Below are 26,406 nucleotides of genomic sequence, written 5' to 3'. Positions count from 1 at the left end.
GCACCCTCCATATCCCTCTCACTACAGTTGTCCTTTAAAGCACTAGGATTAGCCATACTATGCCAGGGAAAAAACACATATATAAGTAGATAAATACTTGATCTACTTACATAACACATGTATTATACTGGCCACATTTTGATTTCAGTGAATGCTATATAGTAAATGAAGAGAATTCTGTTAGTGGTAGGGGCCATGTCTTTTGCTCACAGTTAAGGCTAAAGGCTCATACACACATCAGACTATGGTCTTTGGAAAATGAAAGATCACAGACCAATCTTACCACCCTTCATGTAGTATGAGAGCCATACTCTACACAGTCTATTCTATGGAGCTGCACTCCCCATCAGATAAAATCTTTGCAAGATGCTGCACACACAGATGCTGTACAGACACAAAAGATCAGTATCTGCAAAAGATCTGTTCCTGCCAAAAATCCATTCCTGCAAATTGCAATGATAGTCTATGAGATCTGCAGATCATCATACACACATGATTTAACTGACATTCATCTGCAGATCAGATCCACCAGGATGGATTTTCAGATCTGCGGATGATTGCTTGATCTGCAGATGAATGTCAGTTAAATCATGTGTGTATGATGATCTGCAGATATCATAGACTATCATTGCAATTTGCAGGAATGGATTTTTGGCAGGAACAGATCTTTTGCAGATACTGATCTTTTGTGTCTGTACAGCAAAGATTTTTTTCTGATGTGGAGTTCAGCTCCATAGAATAGACTGTGTAGAGTATGGCTCTCATACTACATGAAGGGTGGTAAGATTGGTCTGTGACCTTTCAGTTTCCAAAGACCATAGTCTGATGTGTGTATGCACCTTAACTCGTGATGTCATTTCTGCCCTTTACTTTTTTCTTGTCTCCTCCAATTGCTGAGTCGCCTCAGCCTTGCTTGTAAACACAAGTGAGTAGGGGATTAGGTTTCAGATAAGCAGCTGGCAGGGAAATAAAGGAAATAGGAGGAATACATTATAGATAAAAAGAACCCCCAGCATGCAATTCTTTTGCACCGACTACTAAAGGGCCAGTGCTCCTTAATTAAGTATGTGATAACTCCAAACCATAACAGCAGAAAAAGTTTTGACGTTTTGAATGCAGGATTAGCATCTTTATCACTTAATACACTCAGACCAGTTGCTGTTGAAATTTGATTTTTATGGTGACGATACCGCTTTAAGCAGTGACAGGAGCTTCCTCTGTAATGCTGGGCATCACATGATCAGCACAGTAATGATGATTCAGGGATTGACTGGGCTCATGGTCCTCCATCAGACTCGGAGAGATGTATAAAGCTAGCTAAGCTCACCAATCGGTAACAACATAAGTGTACAAGATAATGTTACAGTGAAAGTTTGAGGCCTTGTTCACATCATTTAGCGCAGATGGCTGTGCGATGGGAACGCAACGCCTACGATCGCACGCCTTCTGTGCTACTATGAGCTGCGCTGCAGATCCCATTCACTACAGTGAATGGATCTGCGCCACGATTACCAAAAAATTCATGCATCCGTGCATTGCGTTGCTGCGCAGCGCATATGATGGGAACAGTAGAAGGGCTGTCTATGTCCTGCCGTTCTTGCGTGTCACACACTACATGTGCTGCCGAAATGTGCACAGCAACGCGTATAGTCTGAACGAGGCCTAAAAGGAAACAAAAAAAACTTTTTTAAACCCCATTGATTTTAAAGAGTTATTCTGCTGCACCAACAACCGGTTAAAAGGCCAATCTTTATTGCGACATCAATGGACACAGCATAAAAGCTAACTCATATCGGAGCGGACACGGCTCCTTAATCATAACTAAAGTACAAAAGAACTGTGACAGGTTATATAGGCAGGTAAGATCCGCCCACAATGTGCGTCATACCTATCTTAACCTCCCTGGCGGTTTATTTATTTTGCCAGGGAGGCTGAAATGGGTTTTTTTTTAAATTAAAAAAAAAATATTTCATGCAGCCAACTGAAAGTTGGCTGCATGAAAGCCCACTAGAGGGCGCTCCGGAAGCGTACTTTCGATCGCCTCCGGCAATCGAAAGTAACAAGATAGGCCGCAATGAGCGGCCTATCTTGTTTCGCTTTCCTCGTCGCCATGGCGACGAGCGGAGTGACGTCATGGACGTCAGTCGACGTCCTGACGTCAGAGCCGCCCGATCCAGCCCCTAGCGCCGGCCGGAACTGTTTGTTCCGGCTGCGCTGGGCTCGGGCGGCTGGGGGGACCCTCTTTCGCCGCTGCACGCGGCGGATCGCCGCGGAGCGGCGGCGATCGGGCAGCACACGCGGCTGGCAAAGTGCCGGCTGCGTGTGCTGCTTTTTTCAGAATACAAATCGGCCCAGCAGGGCCTGAGCGGCGACCTCCGGCGGCATACCCCGAGCTCAGCTCGGGATTACCGCCAAGGAGGTTAAAGGAGAATAACATACATGTAAAAAAAATCTCTTAAGGCCCTTTTTCCACTACCTTGCGATATGCGATTTGATTCTGATCGCAAGGTAGATTAAACTAATGGAATCTGCAGCAGCAATTTCCATTAGTGTGATCCTATTGCAATGAGATTTTGGTCAAAGCGCAATCGTTGTCCTGCTGCGTTTTGTATGCGACTGAGCTGTACTATAATGAGTATAGTATCGCAATCGCATGGTGAAAATTGAAACATTTCATAGTGGAAAAGAGCCCTAAGGGTCGTTTCCACTAGCTGCATTGCCACCGTGCGATCACCGCATACAACCGCACGTACTTCCGGTCACGCCACAGTGCGTTGCACAGCTTAGTACTATCCCTAAGGGGTGGTCTCCACCACACGCGGTGCGTTTACCACACCACCCCGCATCGCATTGAAACTGCAGTCCTTGCTTGTCAATGAGACCATTTCCATCTACATGAATTTCTGGTGGCGATAAGATGCGGTGCGGCTAAATTTATGGATGCGGGTACCATAGGAATTATTCCATTGAGCCGTGCGGTGAAGCAATGCGGCCAGTGGAAACAGACCCTAAAAAGAGACATGCATACCTCTCAACTTTTTGAGATAAGAAAGAGGGGCGCTTAAAGGGACTCCGAGCAGTGCAGAAACTATGGAAAGATGCATATCATTTTAAAGCTCTCTTTCTCCTCTTTCCAATGATATATAAACCGCCGCCCTACGCCGTTTAGTTTTCGCTATTTTCGCGATTGAAATTGCCGCAGCCGCGATTTCGATTGTGAAAATAGAGAAAAATAAAAGGCGTAGGGTGACGATTTAGGTGTCGCCAGAAAGAGGAGAAAGAGAGCTTTAAAATGATATCCATCTTTCCATAGTTACATTGTATTACACAGGGCGACTTTTTCTCAAATTCAGCAGCTCCATTCAGCAGAAAAAGTCGCCCTGTGTAATACAATGTAACTATGGAAAGATGGATATCATTTTAAAGCTCTTTTTCTCCTCTTTCTGGCGACACCTTAATCGTTGCCCTACGCCTTTTAGTTTTCTCTATTTTTGCGATCGAAATCGCGGCCGCGGCAATTTCAATCGCGAAAATAGCGAAAACGTAGGGTGGCGGTTTATATACCATTGGAAAGAGGAGAAAGAGAGCTTTAAAATGATAAGCATCTTTCCATAGTTTCTGCACTGCTCGAAGTCCCTTTAAGCCATGCCCTTGCCACACCCCTGGACATGCCCCTGTCACACCCCTAACTACGCCCCTGACACACCCTTAGTGACGCATACCATAAAGATTTCATAAGAAAAATGTTTTATAATTCAAACCACACTGGTCCTTTCTGTCCTGGTTCATTTTCCTTCATATTAACACTTTACAGTTAGTAATATATCAATTTAAAGGATGGGAATAAAGTTTAGAGTCAAACACATTTTTTAGTAGATAAATATATATACATACATAAATGTACATACATAAAAAGAGGGACAAAGTACTGAAAGAGGGACAAATGCATAGCTCCCAACTGTTCCTCTTTTGGAGGGACAGTCCCTCTTTGGGAGCCCTGTCCCTCTGTCCTCCTCATGTGTCCCACTTTCAGGACTTTGTCCCTCTTTCTATGTAAATATATATATTTCTCTACTAAAAAATGTTTGACTGTAAACTTTATTCCCATTCTTTAAATTGATATATAACTAATTTTAAAGTGTTAATATGAAGGATGATGAACCAGGATAGAAAGCCCAGCGTGGTTTGAATTATAGAACATATTTTTCTCATGAAATCTTTATGGTATGCGTGATGGGGGTGTAAACAGGGGTGTGGCAGGGACGTGGCTTAAGTGTCCCTCTTTCACATCTCAAAAAGTTGGGAGGTATGCAAATGAGGAGGAAAGAGAGATAGCGGGACAGGGCTCCCGAAAAGGGACTGTCCCTCCAACAGAGGGACAGTTGAGAGCTATGGTCATAGGTAGAAAAACCCGCTGTGTGGACGTTAGTGTGGACTGGCTGCTGATATCCCTTTGCTGCAGCTCATGACAGCACACATACGTTAATACACAAGCAATTAAAAGGCAGAATGAAGAATGATCGTGCTTATTAAACACCTGTTATTTTTTTACACCTTTTATTTATGTCTATGTTTTTGTTCACACGTTTCTGCAGATCTTCGTCTGGGAGCAGAACCTCGAGCAGTTCCAGATGGATTTGTTCCGGTATCGCTGCTATCTTTCCAGCCTGCAGGGGGGCGAACTGCCAAACCCAAAGCGTTTACTGGCCTTCGCAAGCCGACCCACTAAAGTTGCCATGGGCCGCCTGGGCATCTTCTCTGTGTCTTCGTTTCATGCCCTGGTAACTCCTGCTTTTATTGATGCTTAGCATTTGCTACATTCACTTTTCACATCAATCATATCAGCCCATTACCATTCACAATTACCAGGGGCATAACTGCAGGGTAGCGGCCCCTGCGGGTGGGGTCCTGAGCTTTAAGGGGAGCCCCAACTACTACTTTACTTCCACTGATAAAGGGGTCCATCCTTCAGATCAGGTGTTTTTGTGGCTACACTTGTCATGGGTGTGAAGATTATGATGTCCGCTTGTTTTATGGCCCTGGTTATGAAGGGCCCCCAGGCTGTGAGGGCCACAAAGGGCAGGCAAGGGAAAGGGTGTGCCCATTGGGGGGGCCTTATAAAAGTATTACTGAGTGGGCCTATGATTTATACCAACGCCCTTGCCAGTTACACTAATATGTGCCATGAATAAAAGTCATTGGTTCGGAATTTCCTCTTCCTGTTTGGAGCCTTGGCACATGTAGGTCACATGGTAAAGATTGGGAGGGACTGGGGCTTGGTCTGTCATTATTAGTCACTGCCCACAGAAAAGACAGCCTTTTGTTTTACCCTCTCTGTGTGTCATAAAGAGAGACATCCGTAAGATGCAATAATGAAGTATGACTGTGTATATAAACCGTAATTATGGCTGTCACATTGTACTGTATACTGTATATGGCTGTCACCGCACACATAGGAGTCTAATCTGTCAGGTTTAGACAAGACAAAACATTTACACTGCACTTTTCTCCTGTCGAACGCAAAGCGCTTGAGCTGCAGCCACTAGGGGCACGCTCTATAGGCAGTAGGGAGTCTAGCCCAAGGACACCTAACTGAATAGGTGCTGGCTTACTGAACAGAGATTTGTACCCAAGTCGCCTGTTTCAGAAGCCGAGCCCTTAACCAGTACACTATCCAGCTGGTTATTGGCAGATTTTACTGTTTTGAGTCCTATTATTTTTGTTTTTCTGAGGTACCTAAGTATTTTTTTTTATTAACCTCTTGAGGACCGTGGGCTTAAACCCCCCCTAGTGACCAGGCTATTTTTTACAATTTAGGCCACTGCAGCTTTAAGGCCTCGCTACAGGGCCGTACAACTCAGCACACAAGCGATTTCTTCCCTCCCCCCACCAGCTGATCGCCTTTGTGCCTCCAGAGAGTACAGCCGTGTCACACGGCTTTCCCCAGTACATCGGCGCCTTAGCTCGCAGTGCTGTACACTGTAAATAGACGGCGGCTTCGCTATCTAAGAGTCTCCTAGTGGTGATCGCCGATGGGAGATATGACGGAGCTCCACTCTGTCATTCAAGTGGAGATGAGCACGCATCGGCACATACGATCTCCTGCAAAACCCAGACCCAGGACGCTAATTGGCGTTGGGCGGTCCTGGGGCTGCCGTCATGTTCACGGCAATCAGCGTGACGCGGTCGTTAGTTAACATCCATCAGAGTAAAGGTGCCCACTAATGATACAATCTTGATTGTGTTATCTTACAAAATGTACATAGTGGATGGGTAAACTGAGTGAATGTACTTTGGATTCTTATGTTTGTTCCTCCTATTCTATAGAAATAGGAGAGGACTCTGCTACAGGCTTACAATCTAAGGGGAGGAGGTAGGGACACACTAGTTATGGGACCAATTAAAAGGTGCTTGCTTGAAGGTGGTTAAAGTTGGTGTGAACCTGATGGAAAGTTGAAGTGATTCCCAGAGAGTGTGTGTGCAGCTCTAGAGAAGTGCTGGAGTCGAACATGGAAGTGGTGATGGGCTTGGCGGTCAGGCATAGGAAGTTGGAGGATCTGAGAGGGCAGCCAAGTGTGTATCTGTGGAAGAGTTTAAAGCTGCAGGTCGGACAGGTCTTGTGTACAGAATTTGTAGGCCAGACGCATGATCTTGAAGCTGATTGGGAAGCCAGTGGAAGGATGTGGAGGCCGAGCGATGGGAAGAGTGACTGTCTCATTCACGATGGGCTGTGGGCGGGCGAAATGGTTCAGAGAGATGCCTGACAGGCATTGCAGTAGTCGAGGCGGGATATGGAATGGACAGGTTTTGTAGGTGTTGCGGAGGTGGAAGTTGCAGATTTGGTACCGTTTTGGATGCAGTGGTTAGGGAGAGAGTAGAGTCCAGGGTGACAGCTGGCTTGCAAGGTTTTGGTCATGTTCTTGACCATGCTAAGTATACCTTGGAGGGGTATTGCTGTACAGGGTGGAAAAACCACAACTTCTGTTTTGTTCAGGTTTAGCTTCAGGAACCTGGCAGACATCCAGGAGGAAATAGCTGAGAATCAGGAGGAGATCTTGTTCGTGGTGGTGGAGAGGTCCGGGGTGTGGAGATAAATCTGTGCATGTTGGTGCAAGTTCATGCAGATTGAAAAATAGACCAGTCAAATGCAGCAGATCAGTACCAACTTGTATAACATTTGCATCATCTCTGATTATTAGCATCTCCTTGACCCTATCCATGCGGTATGTGTAGAGTAGACAACCATTTGTACTAGTGTGCCTGCGTCTCGTGCCCCATCCAGATTTCGATATGGGAACCCCATACTTTCTATTACGGCCTTAGGAGGGTCACATAATGGTGAGGAGCGGGGATCACCAGAAGGCATGAGTGCCAACTAATAGGGACACAAGCTAGCACAGATCACCCAGTTCCTCCAGTACGGCAGTAGTGAGAAGCATTTGCCAGGAGAAGCAGGTGTTAGAGAACACGACACCGATATCGCCAGCTTTACTCCCACGGGCAATCTGCCTTCTCTTCCGTACACATATAAGTCATTATCCTGGATTCCTGCGCTACCCGCCGTCCTCACCATCTTCAGCCTAACCAGCCTGTACTGCAGGTTAACACATCGCACACACGTGCAGGGCGCACTTAATATTCAGCACCTTCTGTGTCGTGCACGTTGGGGAACAGCACGTTCTATAGTTAGCGTGGAAATGCATTCACATATCACACAAGGGCACTCTTTATAATGGGGCTTCTGGTGGGTGGCTGTGACTGTTTCATTGTACCGTGTGCCGCTTGCTGCAGCAATACAACGTCATAAAAGAGCAGCTTGCAGGTGGGAGCCGGGTCACACCGCAGGTTTCCCCCGAATAGCTCCTGTGCACCTTTTATGAGGCTCTGTCATAAAAATACCAAGCTTAACGGAGTGGCCATAATAAGGAACAAGGTTAAAACATTCTGTCAACACACCATGATAACAGGTTTATCAGTGGGTGAAATGAGAACTGTCAGCATTGCATCATAACTGCCAAGCAGATGGTTTCTGTTCAATCACCAACTGTCACTTTCTAACTCCATGTTTATTAAAACTATGTTCTGTGTTTAAAATAGATGGTGAGCGAATCGAGTTAGAGCTGTACAGTAGTCCAGTGAAAATGGCTGTGCTTTGTACCAGTATCCAGTCAGAGGAATATTTGAGGAGATAATGGTTTAAATTAGAATTATTGCATTTAAAGCAAACCTGAACTGAAAATGAAAAGTCAAAATAAACATACATAAATCATACTTACCTCTTGTGCAGTCTACTCATCAATGTTTTTCTCCTCTCCCACGTCCCGTTTGTCCACTGTGATCAATGGAATTCACCGTCCTCCATTTTAAAAATGGCCATTACCCCATAACCGCTTCCTGGCCAGCACACTGTTAAACACTAATATTGTCCTCTTGAGCCATAGGGAAAATGGGAATTACCTTGCACATTAGTTGTCCTTTCAGTTATAACTAACAGCAACTGATATATTTCAGTTCTGACAAAATCTTGCCAGAACTGGAAGGAATCGTTGTAAGAAGAAAATGGTGAGCTTCTGAGAGGAACTGATGCGGAGGGAAGTATGTAATATTCATTTGCAGGTACAGCATGAGTTTATTTTAAATACTGTATATACTCAAGTATAAGCCTAATTTTTCAGCATAAAAAATGTGCTGGAACGTTACGCCCTTGGCTTATATGCGAGTCAGTGGAGCAAAACGTATGGTGGAGCAGGTTTTATTAGTGGCAGATGAGCGTAAGGATTGTGCACTAGTGATCCTGCTCTTAACAGCTGGCTCCCTGCTGTGTCTGTGCCCCCCATCCCCCGCAACATGGTGTGCAGAATGCGCTGCTCAAGGCATAACTGTGTCTCCTGGCTTGTGGAGTAGAGCGTGCAAGCAACGTGTCAGCAGTGTAATGATCGGGGTTTCTTCCTGTGTGGAAATCGCTCTCATATCTATGACACCATCTAGTCTCTTCTTGAGACACAGCTGTATCATCCTTTTGGCACATCTGGCTATGGGGAGGGGATGCCTTGTACTGGGGGAGCATCTGGCTACTGTGGAGGGGGCAATACTGGATTAGGGGGCTTATACGCAAATCAATCACTTTTCCCCGGTTTCTGAAGGAAAAGTGGGTACCTCGCTTATACCAGGGCTGTGGAGTCGGAGTCAGGGCAATTTTGGGTACCCGGAGTCGGAGTCGGAGTCGTTGATTTCATAAACTGAGGAGTCAGATGATTTTTGTACAAAATCCACAGTCCTGTTAAGTATTAGACTAAGGAGTCGGAGTCGAGGAGTCAGAGTCGAGGCCATTTTCGGTACCCGCAGTTGGAGTCTGAGTCGTGGTTTCACAAACTGAGGAGTTGGAGTCGGAAGATTTTTGTACCAACTCCACAGCCCTGGCTTGTATGCGAGTATATGCAGTAATTTTACTCAGTTCAAGTTCACTTTAATGCAAATTTTAAGTGACGCTGAAAAAAAAGTTAATTATCAATGTAGAGGAAAAGTTATTGGTCCCATAGAGCCTTCCCGGTCCTCTCTCCACGCTCTCGATACACTGGTTGGCTGCCACCAGTAGCTTCATATCCTGGCTGACTGGCTCCAGTAGCTCCATTTCCTACTGAGATGGCAGTAAAACTTTATTGAACACAGTTGTCTGAATTCCTCCAACCTACTCCTCACACCCTGTGGTGCACAATGACAGCAGGGGGACATCTGATCTGTTGTTTTCCCGTTTGACAGTGTGTGTTTATATCGATTCTCTGCAGGTGGCAGCTCGCACTGGAGAGTCTGGGGTGAGGAGGCGCACACAAGCAATGTCCAGATCCGCCAGCAAGAGGAGGAGCCGGTTTTCTTCTCTCTGGGGTCTCGACACATCTTCTAAGAAGAAACAGGGGAGGCCAAGCCTCAATCAGGTGTGTTGATGAATTTCAGAACAAGGTCTATAGATTTCATGCATCATGATGTCAGCTGAATTCAGTGGAACTGCATTGTATTTTCAAGAATAACGTCTTAAAATGATCAGAACAGCAGCAGTGGCGTAGCTAAGGAGCTTGGAGACCCAGTGTGCGTTTTACATGGGGCCCCATACAGTCTTTTGATATGAAGCCCGAAAACCTACCAAGGACAGCTGCAGTGTCAGAGAGGCGTAATAAGACTAAGGAAACAGTTTAAGGCTCCCTGCACACTGCAAATCCGTTTTCCGATTCCTATTTGCAATTCCGATTTTCCTTGAATTCAATCAACAGAAAAACGGAGGAAAAAATGCAGCATGCAGTAACGATTAAAAATCTGTTTTGTGTAAAAACTGATTAAAAATCGGAATCACATGCAGTGTGCAGGGAGTTTACGGATTACTACTATTCAATGCACAGAGAGAGGTGTTCATTACCAGCACAGCACCAGTAAAAAGCTAATAAGATGGATGAAGGAGTCCTGGGGCCCTGTTAAAACCGCGCAGGAGATTTAGGCACAGCGGGGGCCACCATAGGTCGTAATAGGAATTATGGCTACAGCGGCGTACAGTAAGTAACTTCAGCGTCGCCAGAAGACGGAGCTTAAGTTACTTTTAAAACAGTGCAATTCGGCCACCAGAAATAGATGAAAGCCGAATTACATAATTCCCTACCGTCCACGTGGACCTGGAGGGGAAGAAGTAATTAACGCCGCTGGGACTTGTGCAGGAGAAGCCATATACTGGCTATATCCTGTGCCCAAGTCTCCCGGCGGCAGATTCGTAGGTACGCCGATGTGGTCTCTACCTCTGCATCCCCTGTTGCTACGCCATTAAACAGCAGCTTTAAAATCATCAGACTAAAATGGGAGTTTGTTTATCTTTGCATTCTAGTAAGAGGGCCTGTAGCCCCCAGAAGTCTTGTCAAAGGAAGAGGGCTCCTCATGTTTCCTCCGGCCACTAGTGGTCTCTGTGGGGAGAGAGCTGAAAGAGCATTGGGCTTCCCTCATATATCTCCCAACAGTGAAACAGAGGTAGAAGTAAGTAATAGGTCGTCAAGGCAGGCAGTAGGTAAAGCAAGCCAGATGATTCAGTTAGTTTCTGCTCACAGTAGTTTCACATGTCCACTGTTGCACAATGTTACAAAGAAATTAAACGTACAAACTCCTGGAACGTAAAGAGTTTGTAAGTAGGGGGCCACCTGTATATCGATTGTTATTAGCGGATATTTTTGGTCACTTTTTTCCGAAAATGGAATGGTGTAGGATATATTGTGAATTTCTTGACCTATAAAATCATAATCTATCCCGCCCCACTCAATTTACTCAAAAATATCTGCCACTCCCAAAGGCATTTGGTGGTGGTGCTACTTAACATAATTGGGTAAAAATTGAGCATGTTTGAGATAATTTTTCAAATATTACAATTTAAAAAATGTTTTTTGTAAAATATATATAAAATTGTATATAGTGTGTGGCCACCCTGATATTGAACTTATACCACATTAATGCCCCCACTACTTTGCATGCTCTTCCTGCTCAATCTCCAACAGGACAGCGTTGCCTGATAAATATGCGATCTTTAAAACATCGGTTGAGGCAATCTTTTTTTATTGTTGTTTTTGAATATATTTTTGTAATATTTTTTTTTTTTAAAAAACTCAGAACAAAAAGTTAAATCAAGCAAATTTTATAAAATGTGTCCTGAATTTTTTTTTATTTTTTTATTATTGTTTTCCCTTCTGGTGCATCCAGCCAATTTGTAACTTCCATCCCTCATACTTGGATGTGGTAGCTTCCATCCATCATGCCTGGAAGTGGTAACTTCCATCCCTCGTGACTGAAAGTGGTAGCTTCCATCCCTCGTGACTGGAAGTGGTAGCTTCCATCCCTCGTGACTGGAAGTGGTAGCTTCCATCCCTCGTGACTGGAAGTGGTAGCTTCCATCCCTCGTGACTGGAAGTGGTAGCTTCCATCCCTCGTGACTGGAAGTGGTAGCTTCCATCCCTCGTGACTGGAAGTGGTAGCTTCCATCCCTCGTGACTGGAAGTGGTAGCTTCCATCCCTCGTGACTGGAAGTGGTAGCTTCCATCCCTCGTGACTGGAAGTGGTAGCTTCCATCCCTCGTGACTGGAAGTGGTAGCTTCCATCCCTCGTGACTGGAAGTGGTAGCTTCCATCCCTCGTGACTGGAAGTGGTAGCTTCCATCCCTCGTGACTGGAAGTGGTAGCTTCCATCCCTCGTGACTGGAAGTGGTAGCTTCCATCCCTCGTGACTGGAAGTGGTAGCTTCCATCCCTCGTGACTGGAAGTGGTAGCTTCCATCCCTCGTGACTGGAAGTGGTAGCTTCCATCCCTCGTGACTGGAAGTGGTAGCTTCCATCCCTCGTGACTGGAAGCGGTAGCTTCCATCCCTCGTGACTGGAAGCGGTAGCTTCCATCCCTCGTGACTGGAAGCGGTAGCTTCCATCCCTCGTGACTGGATGCGGTAGCTTCCATCCCTCGTGACTGGATGCGATATCTTCCATCCCTCGTGACTGGATGCGATATCTTCCATCCCTCGTGACTGGATGCGATATCTTCCATCCCTCGTGACTGGATGCGATATCTTCCATCCCTCGTGACTGGATGCGATATCTTCCATCCCTCGTGACTGGATGCGATATCTTCCATCCCTCATGCCTGGCATGCTTTACTTGGTTATATTCTCCATTATTATTGCCTCCAGTTTGTCCAAAAATCATGCTTCTCCATTCTCCTACCACTTGGAGCTATGTTGCCTCCAGCCCAATATCAGACTTCTGTGTTGGGTGTTTTTTTGTTATTTTTCTATTTGTTTATTTAGCTGTCTCATTTGTCTTGCCAGGTGTTCAATGAGGGCTCAGAAACTGTCAAGAAATCGTTGGAAGGGATTTTCGATGATACAACATCAGAAGACAAGGTAACGTTTTGAAAGAACTGTCTCTTGTTTTTATACTTGGTGATTTTTAACAATCGCACTGTACGCCACCCAAGAAGCCTCAAATGAGTGAAGCATACTTTCCATTAAGAAGGTGCCTCACTTCTGAAATATACGTGAGTCATCCGGTAACACACCGTATGCAGTGCGTTACTGTGCCGGGACCTGACACCCCATGACTCACCGTGTTCAGTGTGATAGTCCCATAGGTCTACCACTGCTCTGGTGACAGGATGTGGTGACGCATTAAGTGTAAAAGGGGCCTAAAGGATAACACTTTGAAGTATTATTGGATTGGGCAATATATTTCAATGCCTTTTATAAATCTGGGTGAGCTTTCACTTGTACTCGCAGCCTTCACTTCGGCAGTTTCGGCACTTGGCGTCCAGCACAACTTCAGCATTCTCGTCACCATGCCCGATCGCGATCCACCAAGCAGTCCTTCGCGACCGACCAGTGGATCACAATGGACACATTGGGAACCCCTCCCATAGAGCCTTCCTGGTCTTCTTTCCGTGACCTTGTTCCACCGCTGTCACCCAGTGAAGTTATTCGATCAGGTTGGTCAAATAACTCTTAAGCACTCTTGTGCAGGTACCGGAAGTACTCCGTCTCTGTGTACTTCCAAAGACCAGCGGATCGGTATTGTGCATGCGGGAGTCCAGGCTTGCACATGTGCAGTACGGATATGCCCATCTTTGGAAGGTCTGGGGGACACAAAGTGATGTGGTTGGAATGAGTACAGAGAGAGGACTGGGAAGTCTCTACGGGATCCAGAGCCTTCCCTCTTCGTAGGTAAGTATTCATTTTATTCTTTTATTATTTTTATCATTATTTTTTGTAGGTCGCTTCAGATTTGCTTTAACAAATTAAGGTAGCCATACATCAGGTGACTTGGTGGCCAGTCGACCATCTGATTTGAACTGGACGAAAATCAGTGCTGCCAAGTGCATGCCTGACCGAAATTGGACGCATTATTCGATCACGCATGCTGCACGTTGTAAGGCTCGATCGGGTGCACGGCGTTAACAATGTGCGATATCGGTAGGAGCTATGAAACCCCCAGTGCTGTCCCCCCCTGATGTTTAATGTTCCCCCTGGTGGCCCTTGCAAGTGATGTATTTCCTCTCTTTGTCCTTTGCTTGATCTGGGCGCACACGTGGCCACGTTACTAGGCAACCACGTGGCACGGAGCCAGCAGAGGCCACAGACAGGTAATGTCACTTGCACGGGGCACCGGGGGGACATTCACATTAGGGGGATAGCGTTGAGGTGGCCAGATGCAGCGTCACAAGGCCGATCCCGGATGGATTTCAGCATGAAATTGATTGGGAATCGGCATGCGGAGTATGGGCAGCCGACAGATCTCTTGCTAATCAGATTCGATCAGAGAGAGATTTGTCTCTTGGCCAAATCTGCCCATCATCGCTAGATGTATGGCTATCTTTAATCACAATTCTTAAAAGCCACTGTCTAAACTCCCCCCTTTGTACACAGAAGGAGAAAGAGGTGCCTTTGACGACTGTCCACCCTCACAATCCTGACACGGACATCTGGGTCCAGGAATACCTGACGCCGTCCTGGGTGTGTTTGCCAAACGACCAGCCTTTGCTCATCGTCATTCATCCCGAGGATACAGCAAAGGATGCCTTAGAGTTCATCTGCAAGGTATTTCCCACTTCATGATTACCACATGGTGACACCAGATGGCGCTCCTGAGCAATAGTTTATTTTTGTTGATGTAAATCAGTGGTCCTCAAACTAAGGCCCGCGGGCCGAATGTGGCCCCTTGAGGCATTTTTTTCCGGCCCCCCACTCACAAAATGTATTATAGATGCGGTCAGCTACATCTTTAAATATTGGTGGTCCGCATATAGAATTTAGTCAGTGGACAGTAATTTGCTGGTTTCCAATCAAATTCGACATCAGGTGACACTGTTGTCCAATTGGACTGCAGGTTGTCACCTGGGTATGCTTCACTGTCTGGCCCGCAAAGACTTCTACATCATTTTATGTATACTCCGCCCCCCCCCCCCCCCCCCCAGCAGTCTGAAGTATGTTGACTCGGCCCTCGACCCAAAACGTTTGGGGACTCCTGATGTAAATGGTTTCTTTTCTGCTGTGAAACGATCAGGTGAGCCAACAGTGACGACTAGTGAGGAGTTACCTATTTAAACGTACAGGGATCTTGTTAAGAGATCTGCCTCCAAGCCCTGAACTGCAGGAGTTTTGTTATACAGAATCCCATGAGACTTTGCAAGCTGTGTAACATGGCAATAGGGTGTATATTCAGTAGTTTCTGGCAGAACAATGGGAATGAGGAAGTGTGTGTACACAATAGGTAGAAAGGCCGGGTTATGTTGCATAATAATTGTATCATTTCTGAAGTGTGTGTGATTAGGGTTGATAGATTGAGTCTGTTACACGTTCTTATCCTTTTGCGGGTGAATTACAATAGTGAAATCTCATTAATTGAGCCTCATGGAGATAATTGAAGTCACTGGGTCACATGACCCTCTTTATCGTCTATCCAGGATTAAAATCTCGTTTCTGACCCTCTAAGAGCCCATTTCAGCGTAATCTGTTTTAATGTCTGCTCCCGCGCTCCTCCAGCTTGGCCGCCTCCTGGGGTGGGATTCTCGGCCGGTGGCTGGGATGGATGCTGCTACAATCAGAGGATTAGGCTGCTTTGCATGGATTAGTATGTCTGTGTTTTGCCTCCAGGCCACTACTAAATTCTGCGCGGGAAGCCAGATTGGCTGGAGAAAGCGTGAGCTCCCCCGGAATAGGATGAGACGTAATCACATCGTGCGTGTATCGATTCATTTCAGCGGCCATATTGTTATAGTGTGGCCGTTTCCTTTTTATTTGCATGTGAGATGCTGCTGCAGAATGGAAGTGATTGGGGCTCCCAGTCCTGGATGGCAGCTTTTCAGTACATTCCGCTAATGTGAGCAGTGGATATTATTTCCAATGCAAGTCTGCCATCTTGTGGTGGAAACACAAAACTGCATTATAAACATTATACATGGTCTCTAGGACCTTGATGGCAGCTTTTCATTCCGCTAATATGAGCAGTGTTTTTTTTTTCTTCCCTATGCAAGTCTGCCATCTAGTGGTGTTAACACAAAACCGCATTATGAACATTATGCTTTTTCCTGTGCTATCTCCCAGACCTTGATGGCAGCTTGCTACTATTCTGCTGATGTAAGATGTGTATTTTTTTTTCCCATGCAAGCCTGCCATCTAGTGGTGAAAACACAAAACCGCTTTATGAACATTATGCTTTGCCTGCACTGTCTACCAACCGTTGATGGCAGCTTGTCAGTACATTCTGCAAATGTGAACAGTTCATTTTATTTCCTATGCAAGTCTGCCATCTAGGGGTGGAAACACGAAACTACACGATCATCATTCTTGTAGTCATGCCTTATCTTGTCATCCTAAAACACTCCTACAGTAAGGGCCTGTTTCCACTAGAGCGAATCCGCATGTGTTGTCTGCATGCCGATTCGCACAGCCAATACAAGTGGATAGCCCTGTTTCCACTTGTCAGTTTTTTCCAGCGTTTTTCTGTGCAGGATTTTTCTGCACGGTAGAGCCTGCAGAATTTGCCTGCATGAGGAATGCAGGCGATTCGCAGGCTATGTAATTGATAGGGAAAACGCACATGTGTTTTTTGCCGCGATTTCGCGTGCGAATTCGCATGAAAACTAATGTAAATTGAACCAGGCAGTGACGGTTAAATTCGCATATACCCTGCCTATGCGAAATCGCGGCAAAAATCGCCCGCGGAATCGCATCCGCATGAGATTTCGTCAGCGGTGGAATCCCAGCGATTCGCACCGCACTAGTGGAAACGAACCCTAACCCAATGTGATATATTACCAAAAGATCTCATTCATTATCTAAATGTGTTGAATTCCAGTTTAGGGTCAGTTTAGGGACAGGGTAAAGCTTGCATCACATGGATTGGAAATGATATGGTATATTGCATTATTTACCAGGGTCACATTTCCAAAAGAAAGATTACAGTCAGATTATCCCCTCTGTGCTAATCCATCTGGCACACCATATTAACCTCTATAAACAGACATGCATTTGCTAGATACCGTATATTCTGGCGTATAAGACGACCTCCCCAACTTTTCTAGTTAAAATAGAGTCTGGGATATACTTGCCATATAAGAATACCCCCCCCCTTCAAAACACACACCAAATAAAAATTAAAAAAAAAATCATAAATTGGTGCTATGTGTGAACAAATACTGGTGGTGTACTGTATGTGGTAGCCAGTATATAGCAGTATGCAGGCGATTGACTGTTTGGATTGGTCAGCTCTCCGGGTCTCCCTAAGCGGATTGGTCAGCTCTCCTTGTCTCCCTGTTTATCAGAGCGGTATGAAAGAATAGATCGCACTGTGCCCATAAAACACGCCTCTTTCACCCTTCTGGCCCACCCTTGTATCCTATTTACCTCCTTCTCTGCCTCTCAGATCTCACACATGTGTGCCTGCACCGCTTCACTACAGTCCTCAGCAGCGAGATCTGAGAGGCAGTAACAGGATAGGCATCAATGACACCCGACGTATAAGACGACCCCTGATTTTTCAGAAGATTTTCAAGGGTTAATAAGTAGTCTTGTACACCAAAATATACTGTAATTACTGGAAAGGTTAATAGACTGTGTTGCACTTTGCTCAGCAGCTTATCAGTGACATGCTGCACTGCCTCAGCTTTCCTGTTTGTCTTTTGATCACTAATTGCAGTGCATAAGGATTAGTAAGCGTACAGGTACCCCATACATCTAGCAATTTTGGTGGCCAATGGACCAAGAGACAAATCTTTCTCTGATTTTAGAGAGATCTGTTGGCTGCCAATAACCGCAGGCCAATTCCTGATCGGTTTCAGCATGAAAGCTTGCGGGAATTGGCCTTGTGACCCCGCCCCCCTGCAGTTGTCCTCCTAATGTTATATGTCCCCCCTGGTACTCCTTGCAGTTATACTTTAACTGCCGCCGTCCTTGCACTTCTGCCTGTGCACCTTCACATGGTTGCTGACGTTATAGCATGTGGGGTGCATGTGTGACATCACACACAACCCACATGCTGCGTGTCACGTGGGGCCAGAATGAGGTACGAGTGGGCGGTGTGCAGGCTGTTATTGCCGCTCACCTGATACAGCATGTCAGCCCGAGATTTTCCAGCATGTCTGATACACGAGAATTGTGTCTTAAGGCGCGTACACACGCCTGATTTCTTCAAACAACAGACTTTACACACAGGATAGTGTCGTCAGAACAGCCACCCCGCGGGCGGGTCTGACGGCCCGTCGATTGAAGAAATCAGGCATGTGTACACACCTTTACATGGATGACATTACTTTGGTGCAAAAGTAAGTAGGATAACTTTATGGGCTATAACGAGTAAGGACAAAATCCTTATAGTTTTCCTTGTGATCGCTTGTGTGGATTTGAAACTTAGCTGGAGACAGTATTGCATTCTCCAACAGCTCTGTAGGGCCTGAGCACACTTCTGTCCGCTTTTCAGTAACGTGTGTCGGTCTGTTAGGCCTCCTTCACAATATACGTGTTCCAAACCGCGCATACTGTTTTATTGGTTTATGCTCTTGCATTTTGAAGTGTGTTTTTCAATGTGTTTTTTTATAGCATGCGGTTTTTGACAGACAAAAAAACTTAAAACGTTCTGGGAACGCAAATCTCAAACACATGCAAAATGCAGTTTTGCAATGACTTCTATTGCAATACGTTTCTGAGCGCAACGCACAGAAATCCATGCAGCGCTCCACTACGGATTCACGATCTACCGCAACGTGCAAATGTTTACGAGGTACATCAGAAAACCTCACTTTTGTAATGTCCTTGCAGATTACGACTCATACAGGTTACTGAAAAACGGACAGCAATGTGGAAATGAGGCCTAACATTGATGTGCTGCTGAACGGTGTACAGAAGCACGTTAGTGTATTCAGGCCTGTAGTGAGGATGACCAGTGTTCTCCCCAGACTCTTTCAGCCGGGCGCTCCGCCCGGCTAGTTTTGGTGAGCACCCAGCTGTCATTGGCTCACCTAAGCAGAGCTGCACACAGAAGTGCTGGCCCTGCATTCTCCCCTCGCTCCCCACCCGGCTGCTTTTTAGAGCTCGTTTCCATTAGTGCGGTGCGGAATCGCCTGCATTCCACTGCGGACGAAATCGCATGCGGGTGCGATTCTGCATGCGTTTTTGCTGCGATTTCGCATGCGATTCCGCATAGGTAAGGTATATGCGAATTTAACCATGTCACTGCCTGTGTAAATTAACATTAATACCTATGCGAAATCGCATGCGATTTCGCGGCAAAAACGCATGGTCACCCCGCATGCGATTTCCCTATTAGATACATTAGCGGCGATTCGCGCACATTCCTTCTGCACGCGAAATCTGACGGCTCTGCCGTGCAGGTTTCTGCCGCACCAAAAAACGCTCCCGCAGCCGCACAAGTGGAAACGGACCCATCCACTTACATTGCCTATGCGAATCCGCGTGCAGTGCCCGCATGCGGATTCGCTATAGTGGAAACGAGCCCTTAATGCCACCCGGCTGGAAAAAATTCTGGGGAGAACTCAGAAACTGCTATGATTCCGTACATAGTGTGCTAGTTGTACTCCCCATGCAAGTCATTGTATCTCTGTCCCAATAACCCGTGTGTATATTGCAGACTCACCAGTTGGATTACACAGCTCATTACCTGCGCCTGAGATTCCTGTGTGAAAAAGAGCTGAAGCATTACATACCCAAGGGAGACGAGGAAATCTATGAACTGGTGAGCAGCTTTTAATCTCATATTTAACACTTATTGGTACTTGTTAGAAGACAATTATAACATAAGCTTTACATTGTACCAGTAGACTTTCCTTTACATCAAACTTACAGTGAAAAATTGACGCTACAAAAAAAGAACAAAGAACATTGTACATAGTATTAGCACTATAACATTGTAGCAGGGCTGTGCAGTTGGTACAAAAATCATTGGACTTGACCTCCTTAGCGGTTATCACAAGTCCAGCTCGGGGTGGAAAAAACAAGCTAGGAGCGGTTATCCCTAGCTGTACTTGTGGTAAAAGCATGCTAAAAAATGACATCGCTTTTAGACCCCTGAATCCAAAAAGAATCAGACCGCCATGGGGGTTAAACTCTGACTCCTCAGGTTATGAAACCTCCGACTCCAGGTACCCAAAATTACTCTGACTACACCGCCCTAGTAGGGCCGAGCCGCGCATGCGCTAAGAGGCATGACTCTGCTAGTCTACCAGGCCGTACAGCAGGGGCAGGAACCACCTGGGGAGATGGCGAAGGACGAGCGGCATCAAGGGGGCTTAAAGTGGATGCGAGATAAACTTTCACTCATTGCATAATTGTGTGCCTTTCATATAGTTTATAGGGCATTCCACGAGCCCAATACTTTTTTTTTTTTTTTAATACTCCCTTATAAACTTAATAATTCTCTATAAACTAAACAAGCCTCGCCCACAGCTTCTCCAGTGCCTTGGCACTCTCAGACTCATGTAGCAAGGCCTTATGGGAGCTCAGTCTGGGCATGAGGAGAAGGAGGTGTTACTAGGCAGAGTTTTCAGAGGCAGAGGGGAGGAGGAGAGGGGAGTGAAGTTTTCACAGGCTGAGGGCTGGAGATTCAGATCAGCTTGCTCGTGTGTAATCATTACAAACAGAATATGACTGCTCTCATTGAATCACAGGAAGAAGTAATCATATACTGTTGAAGCTGTTTGCAGCTAGATTTGGTGTGTACACTATCTAAACTTTAGATAAATCGGCAAGTTACTTGTTATAGTTTTTTTTTTTTTCTCGGATCCGCTTTAAGGAACCCTCAGGACAGTATGGAACCTGAAACACTTCTCGGATCATGTTCCCTTTAACCACTTTTGTACCAGAAGTCTTTGGCCCCTTAAGCACCAGAGAGTGCTGGTGCCAAAGAATGGCGCCTCCTGACTAATCGCTTCACATACCCGCCGGTCACGCTGCTATCCTGGAGTCGTAGGTCCCTCTCTCTGCCGTTGCTATGACAGATCTGTGTGAGCCGGTCAGGAGCTGCTTTCATTGGCTCCTGACGCTGTCCATCAATGTAAGCCAATGAAATCGGCTCCTGACCGGCTCACACAGCTCTGCTGTCATATAGACTGCAGGGCGAGTGATCTGCGGTGGGGAGAGAGTGATGCGATCGGCGGCAGGATGATTGAAATCTACACCCTGGCAAAGATAAGAGGATCGAAACGGCATAGATTTCAATCATCAAGGTCCGGAAGCGGTTAAACTTTAGCATTGTAGAAACTGAGAAATTTAGGTAATGGCCTTAATTCACTAAGCAGTTTAGACTAGTCTACAGATGGTTTTTAGTCTACTGATGGTTTGGTGTAAAGTTTTAGACCAGTTTTTAGACCTGGTCTAACATTCAGTAATTACGCAATTCACAAAGGCAAACAAGGAGTAACCACGCCCACTTTTTAGACCAGCTGATTTCTGTAGGTATAGTAATTCTGTGAGGTATTTTAGATGTGAGGATGGAACCTTTTGAATTTATTATGCAGGAAGTTTAATTGTATGCAGAGGAGAGCTTGCTACTTGTTTGTGAATTGCATCTTTTGATCATCCCCCCCTGCTTTACCCACCTAATTGCCAAATGGTTTAGACCAGGTCTAAAAACAGGTGTAAAACATTTGGTAATGGTGAATTCCCCTTTGAGGCAACTGACCAAACCATCAGTACACTAAAAACCATCAGTAGACCATTCTAAACCAGTGATGAGCGAAAATGCAAATATTCTTTTCGCCGAATTTTCGCAAAAATAATTACTATTTTCGTTTCGAAAGGCGAAAATTCGCAGAATAATTTCGCATTCATTTTTGCCTAAAGTCCGTTTTTTTTCCGCGTTTAATATCTAAGCCCCCTTACAAACTAGAATCACCAAATTTGCAGGGTATATTAAGGAAATATGTGGGTACAAGAGGAAAAAAATATTTTGCAAAAAGACCTTATAGTTTTTGAGAAAATCGAAGGAAAAAAGTATACATTTAAATGCAGTAAATGACAATTAATGTAGCAAACCTAGCGGTAGTGTAAATTTAGTAATATCAAATGAAAGGGCCAAGTGCAAAGGGCCATGCAAAGTGCAAAGGGCCATGCAAAGGGCCAAGTGCAAAGGGCCAAGTGTCAAATGCAAAGTGCCAAGTGCAATGTGTTACATGCAATGTGTTAAATGCAAAGTGCCAAGTGCAAAGTGTCAAATGCAAAGTGCACTTTGCACGGCCCTTTGCGCTGGCACTTTGCCCTTTGCGCTGGCACTTTGCCCTTTGCGCTGGCACTTTGCCCTTTGCGCTGGCACTTTGCCCTTTGCGCTGGCACTTTGCCCTTTGCGCTGGCACTTTGCCCTTTGCGCTGGCACTTTGCCCTTTGCGCTGGCACTTTGCCCTTTGCGCTGGCACTTGGCCCTTTGCGCTGGCACTTGGCCCACTTTGCCCTTTGCGCTGGCACTTGGCCCTTTGCGCTGGCACTTGGCCCTTTGCGCTGGCACTTGGCCCTTTGCGCTGGCACTTGGCCCTTTGCGCTGACACTTGGCCCTTTGCGCTGGCAGCTGGCACTTGGCCCTTTGCACTGGCACTTGGCCGCTTGCACTTGGCATTTTGCACTTGGCATGGCCCTTTGCACTGGCACTTGACCCTTTGCGCTGGCACTTGGCCCTTTGCGCTGGCACTTGGCCCTTTGCGCTGACACTTGGCCCTTTGCGCTGGCAGCTGGCACTTGGCCCTTTGCACTGGCACTTGGCCGCTTGCACTTGGCATTTTGCACTTGGCATGGCCCTTTGCACTGGCACTTGACCCTTTGCGCTGGCAGCTGGCACTTGGCCCTTTGCGCTGGCAGCTGGCACTTGGCCCTTTGCGCTGGCACTTGGCCCTTTCTTTTGATATTACAAATTGACACTACCGCTAGGTTTGCTACAGTAACTGTCATTTACTGCATTTAAATGTAAACTTTTTTCCTTTGAAACTTTAAAATCGATTTTCTCAAAAACTATAAGGTCTCAAAATGGCCTTTTGCACTTAGCCTTTTGCACTTGGCCCTTTGCACTTGGCACTTTGCGCTTGCACTTGGCTCTTTGTGCTTGCGCTTGCACTTGGCCCTTTGTGCTTGCGCTTGGCACTTGTCCCTTTGCGCTTGCACTTGGCACTTGTCCTTTTGCGCTTGCACTTGGCACTTTGCACTTTGCACTTGGCCCTTTGCGCTTGCACTTGGCCCTTTGCACTTGGCCCTTTGCACTTGGCCCTTTGCACTTGGCCCTTTGCACTGGGCCCTTTGCACTTGGCCCTTGCACTTTGCGCTTGCACTTTGCGCTTGCATTTTGCCCTTTGCGCTTGCACTTTGCCCTTTGCGCTTGCCCTTTGCGCTTGCACTTTGCCCTTTGCGCTTGCCCTTTGCGCTTGCACTTTGCCCTTTGCGCTTGCACTTTGCCCTTTGCGCTTGCACTTTGCCCTTTGCGCTTGCACTTTGCCCTTTGCGCTTGCACTTTGCCCTTTGCGCTTGCCCTTTGCGCTTGCACTTGGCCCTTGGCCCTTTGCGCTGGCACTTGGCCCTTGGCCCTTTGCGCTGGCACTTTGCCCTTTGCGCTGGCACTTTGCCCTTTGCGCTGGCACTTTGCCCTTTGCGCTGGCACTTTGCCCTTTGCGCTGGCACTTTGCCCTTTGCGCTGGCACTTGGCCCTTTGCGCTGGCACTTGGCCCTTTGCGCTGGCACTTGGCCCTTTGCGCTGGCACTTGGCCCTTTGCGCTGGCACTTGGCCCTTTGCGCTGGCACTTGGCCCACTTTGCCCTTTGCGCTGGCACTTGGCCCTTTGCGCTGGCACTTGGCCCTTTGCGCTGGCACTTGGCCCTTTGCGCTGGCACTTGGCCCTTTGCGCTGACACTTGGCCCTTTGCGCTGGCAGCTGGCACTTGGCCCTTTGCACTGGCACTTGGCCGCTTGCACTTGGCATTTTGCACTTGGCATGGCCCTTTGCACTGGCACTTGACCCTTTGCGCTGGCACTTGGCCCTTTGCGCTGGCACTTGGCCCTTTGCGCTGGCACTTGGCCCTTTGCGCTGGCACTTGGCCCTTTGCGCTTGCACTTGGCCCTTTGCACTTGGCCCTTTGCACTTGGCCCTTTGCACTGGGCCCTTTGCACTTGGCCCTTGCACTTTGCGCTTGCACTTTGCCCTTTGCGCTTGCACTTTGCGCTTGCATTTTGCCCTTTGCGCTTGCACTTTGCCCTTTGCGCTTGCCCTTTGCGCTTGCACTTGGCCCTTTGCGCTGGCACTTGGCCCTTTGCGCTGGCACTTGGCCCTTTGCGCTGACACTTGGCCCTTTGCGCTGGCAGCTGGCACTTGGCCCTTTGCACTGGCACTTGGCCGCTTGCACTTGGCATTTTGCACTTGGCATGGCCCTTTGCACTGGCACTTGACCCTTTGCGCTGGCACTTGGCCCTTTGCGCTGGCACTTGGCCCTTTGCGCTGACACTTGGCCCTTTGCGCTGGCAGCTGGCACTTGGCCCTTTGCACTGGCACTTGGCCGCTTGCACTTGGCATTTTGCACTTGGCATGGCCCTTTGCACTGGCACTTGACCCTTTGCGCTGGCAGCTGGCACTTGGCCCTTTGCGCTGGCAGCTGGCACTTGGCCCTTTGCGCTGGCACTTGGCCCTTTCTTTTGATATTACAAATTGACACTACCGCTAGGTTTGCTACAGTAACTGTCATTTACTGCATTTAAATGTAAACTTTTTTCCTTTGAAACTTTAAAATCGATTTTCTCAAAAACTATAAGGTCTCAAAATGGCCTTTTGCACTTAGCCTTTTGCACTTGGCCCTTTGCACTTGGCACTTTGCGCTTGCACTTGGCTCTTTGTGCTTGCGCTTGCACTTGGCCCTTTGTGCTTGCGCTTGGCACTTGTCCCTTTGCGCTTGCACTTGGCACTTGTCCTTTTGCGCTTGCACTTGGCACTTTGCACTTTGCACTTGGCCCTTTGCGCTTGCACTTGGCCCTTTGCACTTGGCCCTTTGCACTTGGCCCTTTGCACTGGGCCCTTTGCACTTGGCCCTTGCACTTTGCGCTTGCACTTTGCGCTTGCATTTTGCCCTTTGCGCTTGCACTTTGCCCTTTGCGCTTGCACTTTGCCCTTTGCGCTTGCCCTTTGCGCTTGCACTTTGCCCTTTGCGCTTGCACTTTGCCCTTTGCGCTTGCACTTTGCCCTTTGCGCTTGCACTTTGCCCTTTGCGCTTGCCCTTTGCGCTTGCACTTGGCCCTTGGCCCTTTGCGCTGGCACTTGGCCCTTGGCCCTTTGCGCTGGCACTTTGCCCTTTGCGCTGGCACTTTGCCCTTTGCGCTGGCACTTTGCCCTTTGCGCTGGCACTTTGCCCTTTGCGCTGGCACTTTGCCCTTTGCGCTGGCACTTGGCCCTTTGCGCTGGCACTTGGCCCTTTGCGCTGGCACTTGGCCCTTTGCGCTGGCACTTGGCCCTTTGCGCTGGCACTTGGCCCTTTGCGCTGGCACTTGGCCCTTTGCGCTGGCACTTGGCCCTTTGCGCTGGCACTTGGCCCTTTGCGCTGGCACTTGGCCCTTTGCGCTGACACTTGGCCCTTTGCGCTGGCAGCTGGCACTTGGCCCTTTGCACTGGCACTTGGCCGCTTGCACTTGGCATTTTGCACTTGGCATGGCCCTTTGCACTGGCACTTGACCCTTTGCGCTGGCACTTGGCCCTTTGCGCTGGCACTTGGCCCTTTGCGCTGACACTTGGCCCTTTGCGCTGGCAGCTGGCACTTGGCCCTTTGCACTGGCACTTGGCCGCTTGCACTTGGCATTTTGCACTTGGCATGGCCCTTTGCACTGGCACTTGACCCTTTGCGCTGGCAGCTGGCACTTGGCCCTTTGCGCTGGCAGCTGGCACTTGGCCCTTTGCGCTGGCACTTGGCCCTTTCTTTTGATATTACAAATTGACACTACCGCTAGGTTTGCTACAGTAACTGTCATTTACTGCATTTAAATGTAAACTTTTTTCCTTTGAAACTTTAAAATCGATTTTCTCAAAAACTATAAGGTCTCAAAATGGCCTTTTGCACTTAGCCTTTTGCACTTGGCCCTTTGCACTTGGCACTTTGCGCTTGCACTTGGCTCTTTGTGCTTGCGCTTGCACTTGGCCCTTTGTGCTTGCGCTTGCACTTGGCCCTTTGTGCTTGCGCTTGGCACTTGGCCCTTTGTGCTTGCGCTTGGCACTTGTCCCTTTGCGCTTGCACTTGGCACTTGTCCTTTTGCGCTTGCACTTGGCACTTTGCACTTGGCCCTTTGCGCTTGCACTTGGCCCTTTGCACTTGGCCCTTTGCACTGGGCCCTTTGCACTTGGCCCTTGCACTTTGCGCTTGCACTTTGCCCTTTGCGCTTGCACTTT

The 26,406-nt window shown here is 47.3% G+C and overlaps 1 protein-coding gene across 12 annotated transcripts in view; it reads left to right on the top strand.

Annotated features, from left to right (window-relative positions):
- Positions 1-26,406, top strand: part of TIAM1 (TIAM Rac1 associated GEF 1) — a 497,838-nt gene that overhangs the window by 349,507 nt on the left and 121,925 nt on the right. For 11 of the 12 annotated variants that reach the window (XM_068270618.1, XM_068270612.1, XM_068270615.1 and 8 more), the window contains 5 exons: positions 4,596-4,781; positions 9,786-9,932; positions 12,835-12,909; positions 14,425-14,595; positions 19,643-19,747. In XM_068270618.1, the coding sequence (XP_068126719.1) occupies positions 4,596-4,781; positions 9,786-9,932; positions 12,835-12,909; positions 14,425-14,595; positions 19,643-19,747 (684 nt within the window). The remainder of the gene's footprint in view (positions 1-4,595; positions 4,782-9,785; positions 9,933-12,834; positions 12,910-14,424; positions 14,596-19,642; positions 19,748-26,406) is intronic. The other variant, XM_068270623.1, reaches the window with a different exon arrangement.

The sequence above is a fragment of the Hyperolius riggenbachi genome, chromosome 2 (assembly GCF_040937935.1).
Source record: "Hyperolius riggenbachi isolate aHypRig1 chromosome 2, aHypRig1.pri, whole genome shotgun sequence".
Taxonomy (NCBI): Eukaryota; Metazoa; Chordata; class Amphibia; order Anura; family Hyperoliidae; genus Hyperolius; species Hyperolius riggenbachi.
This window is presented reverse-complemented; position numbering and strand designations above follow the sequence as displayed.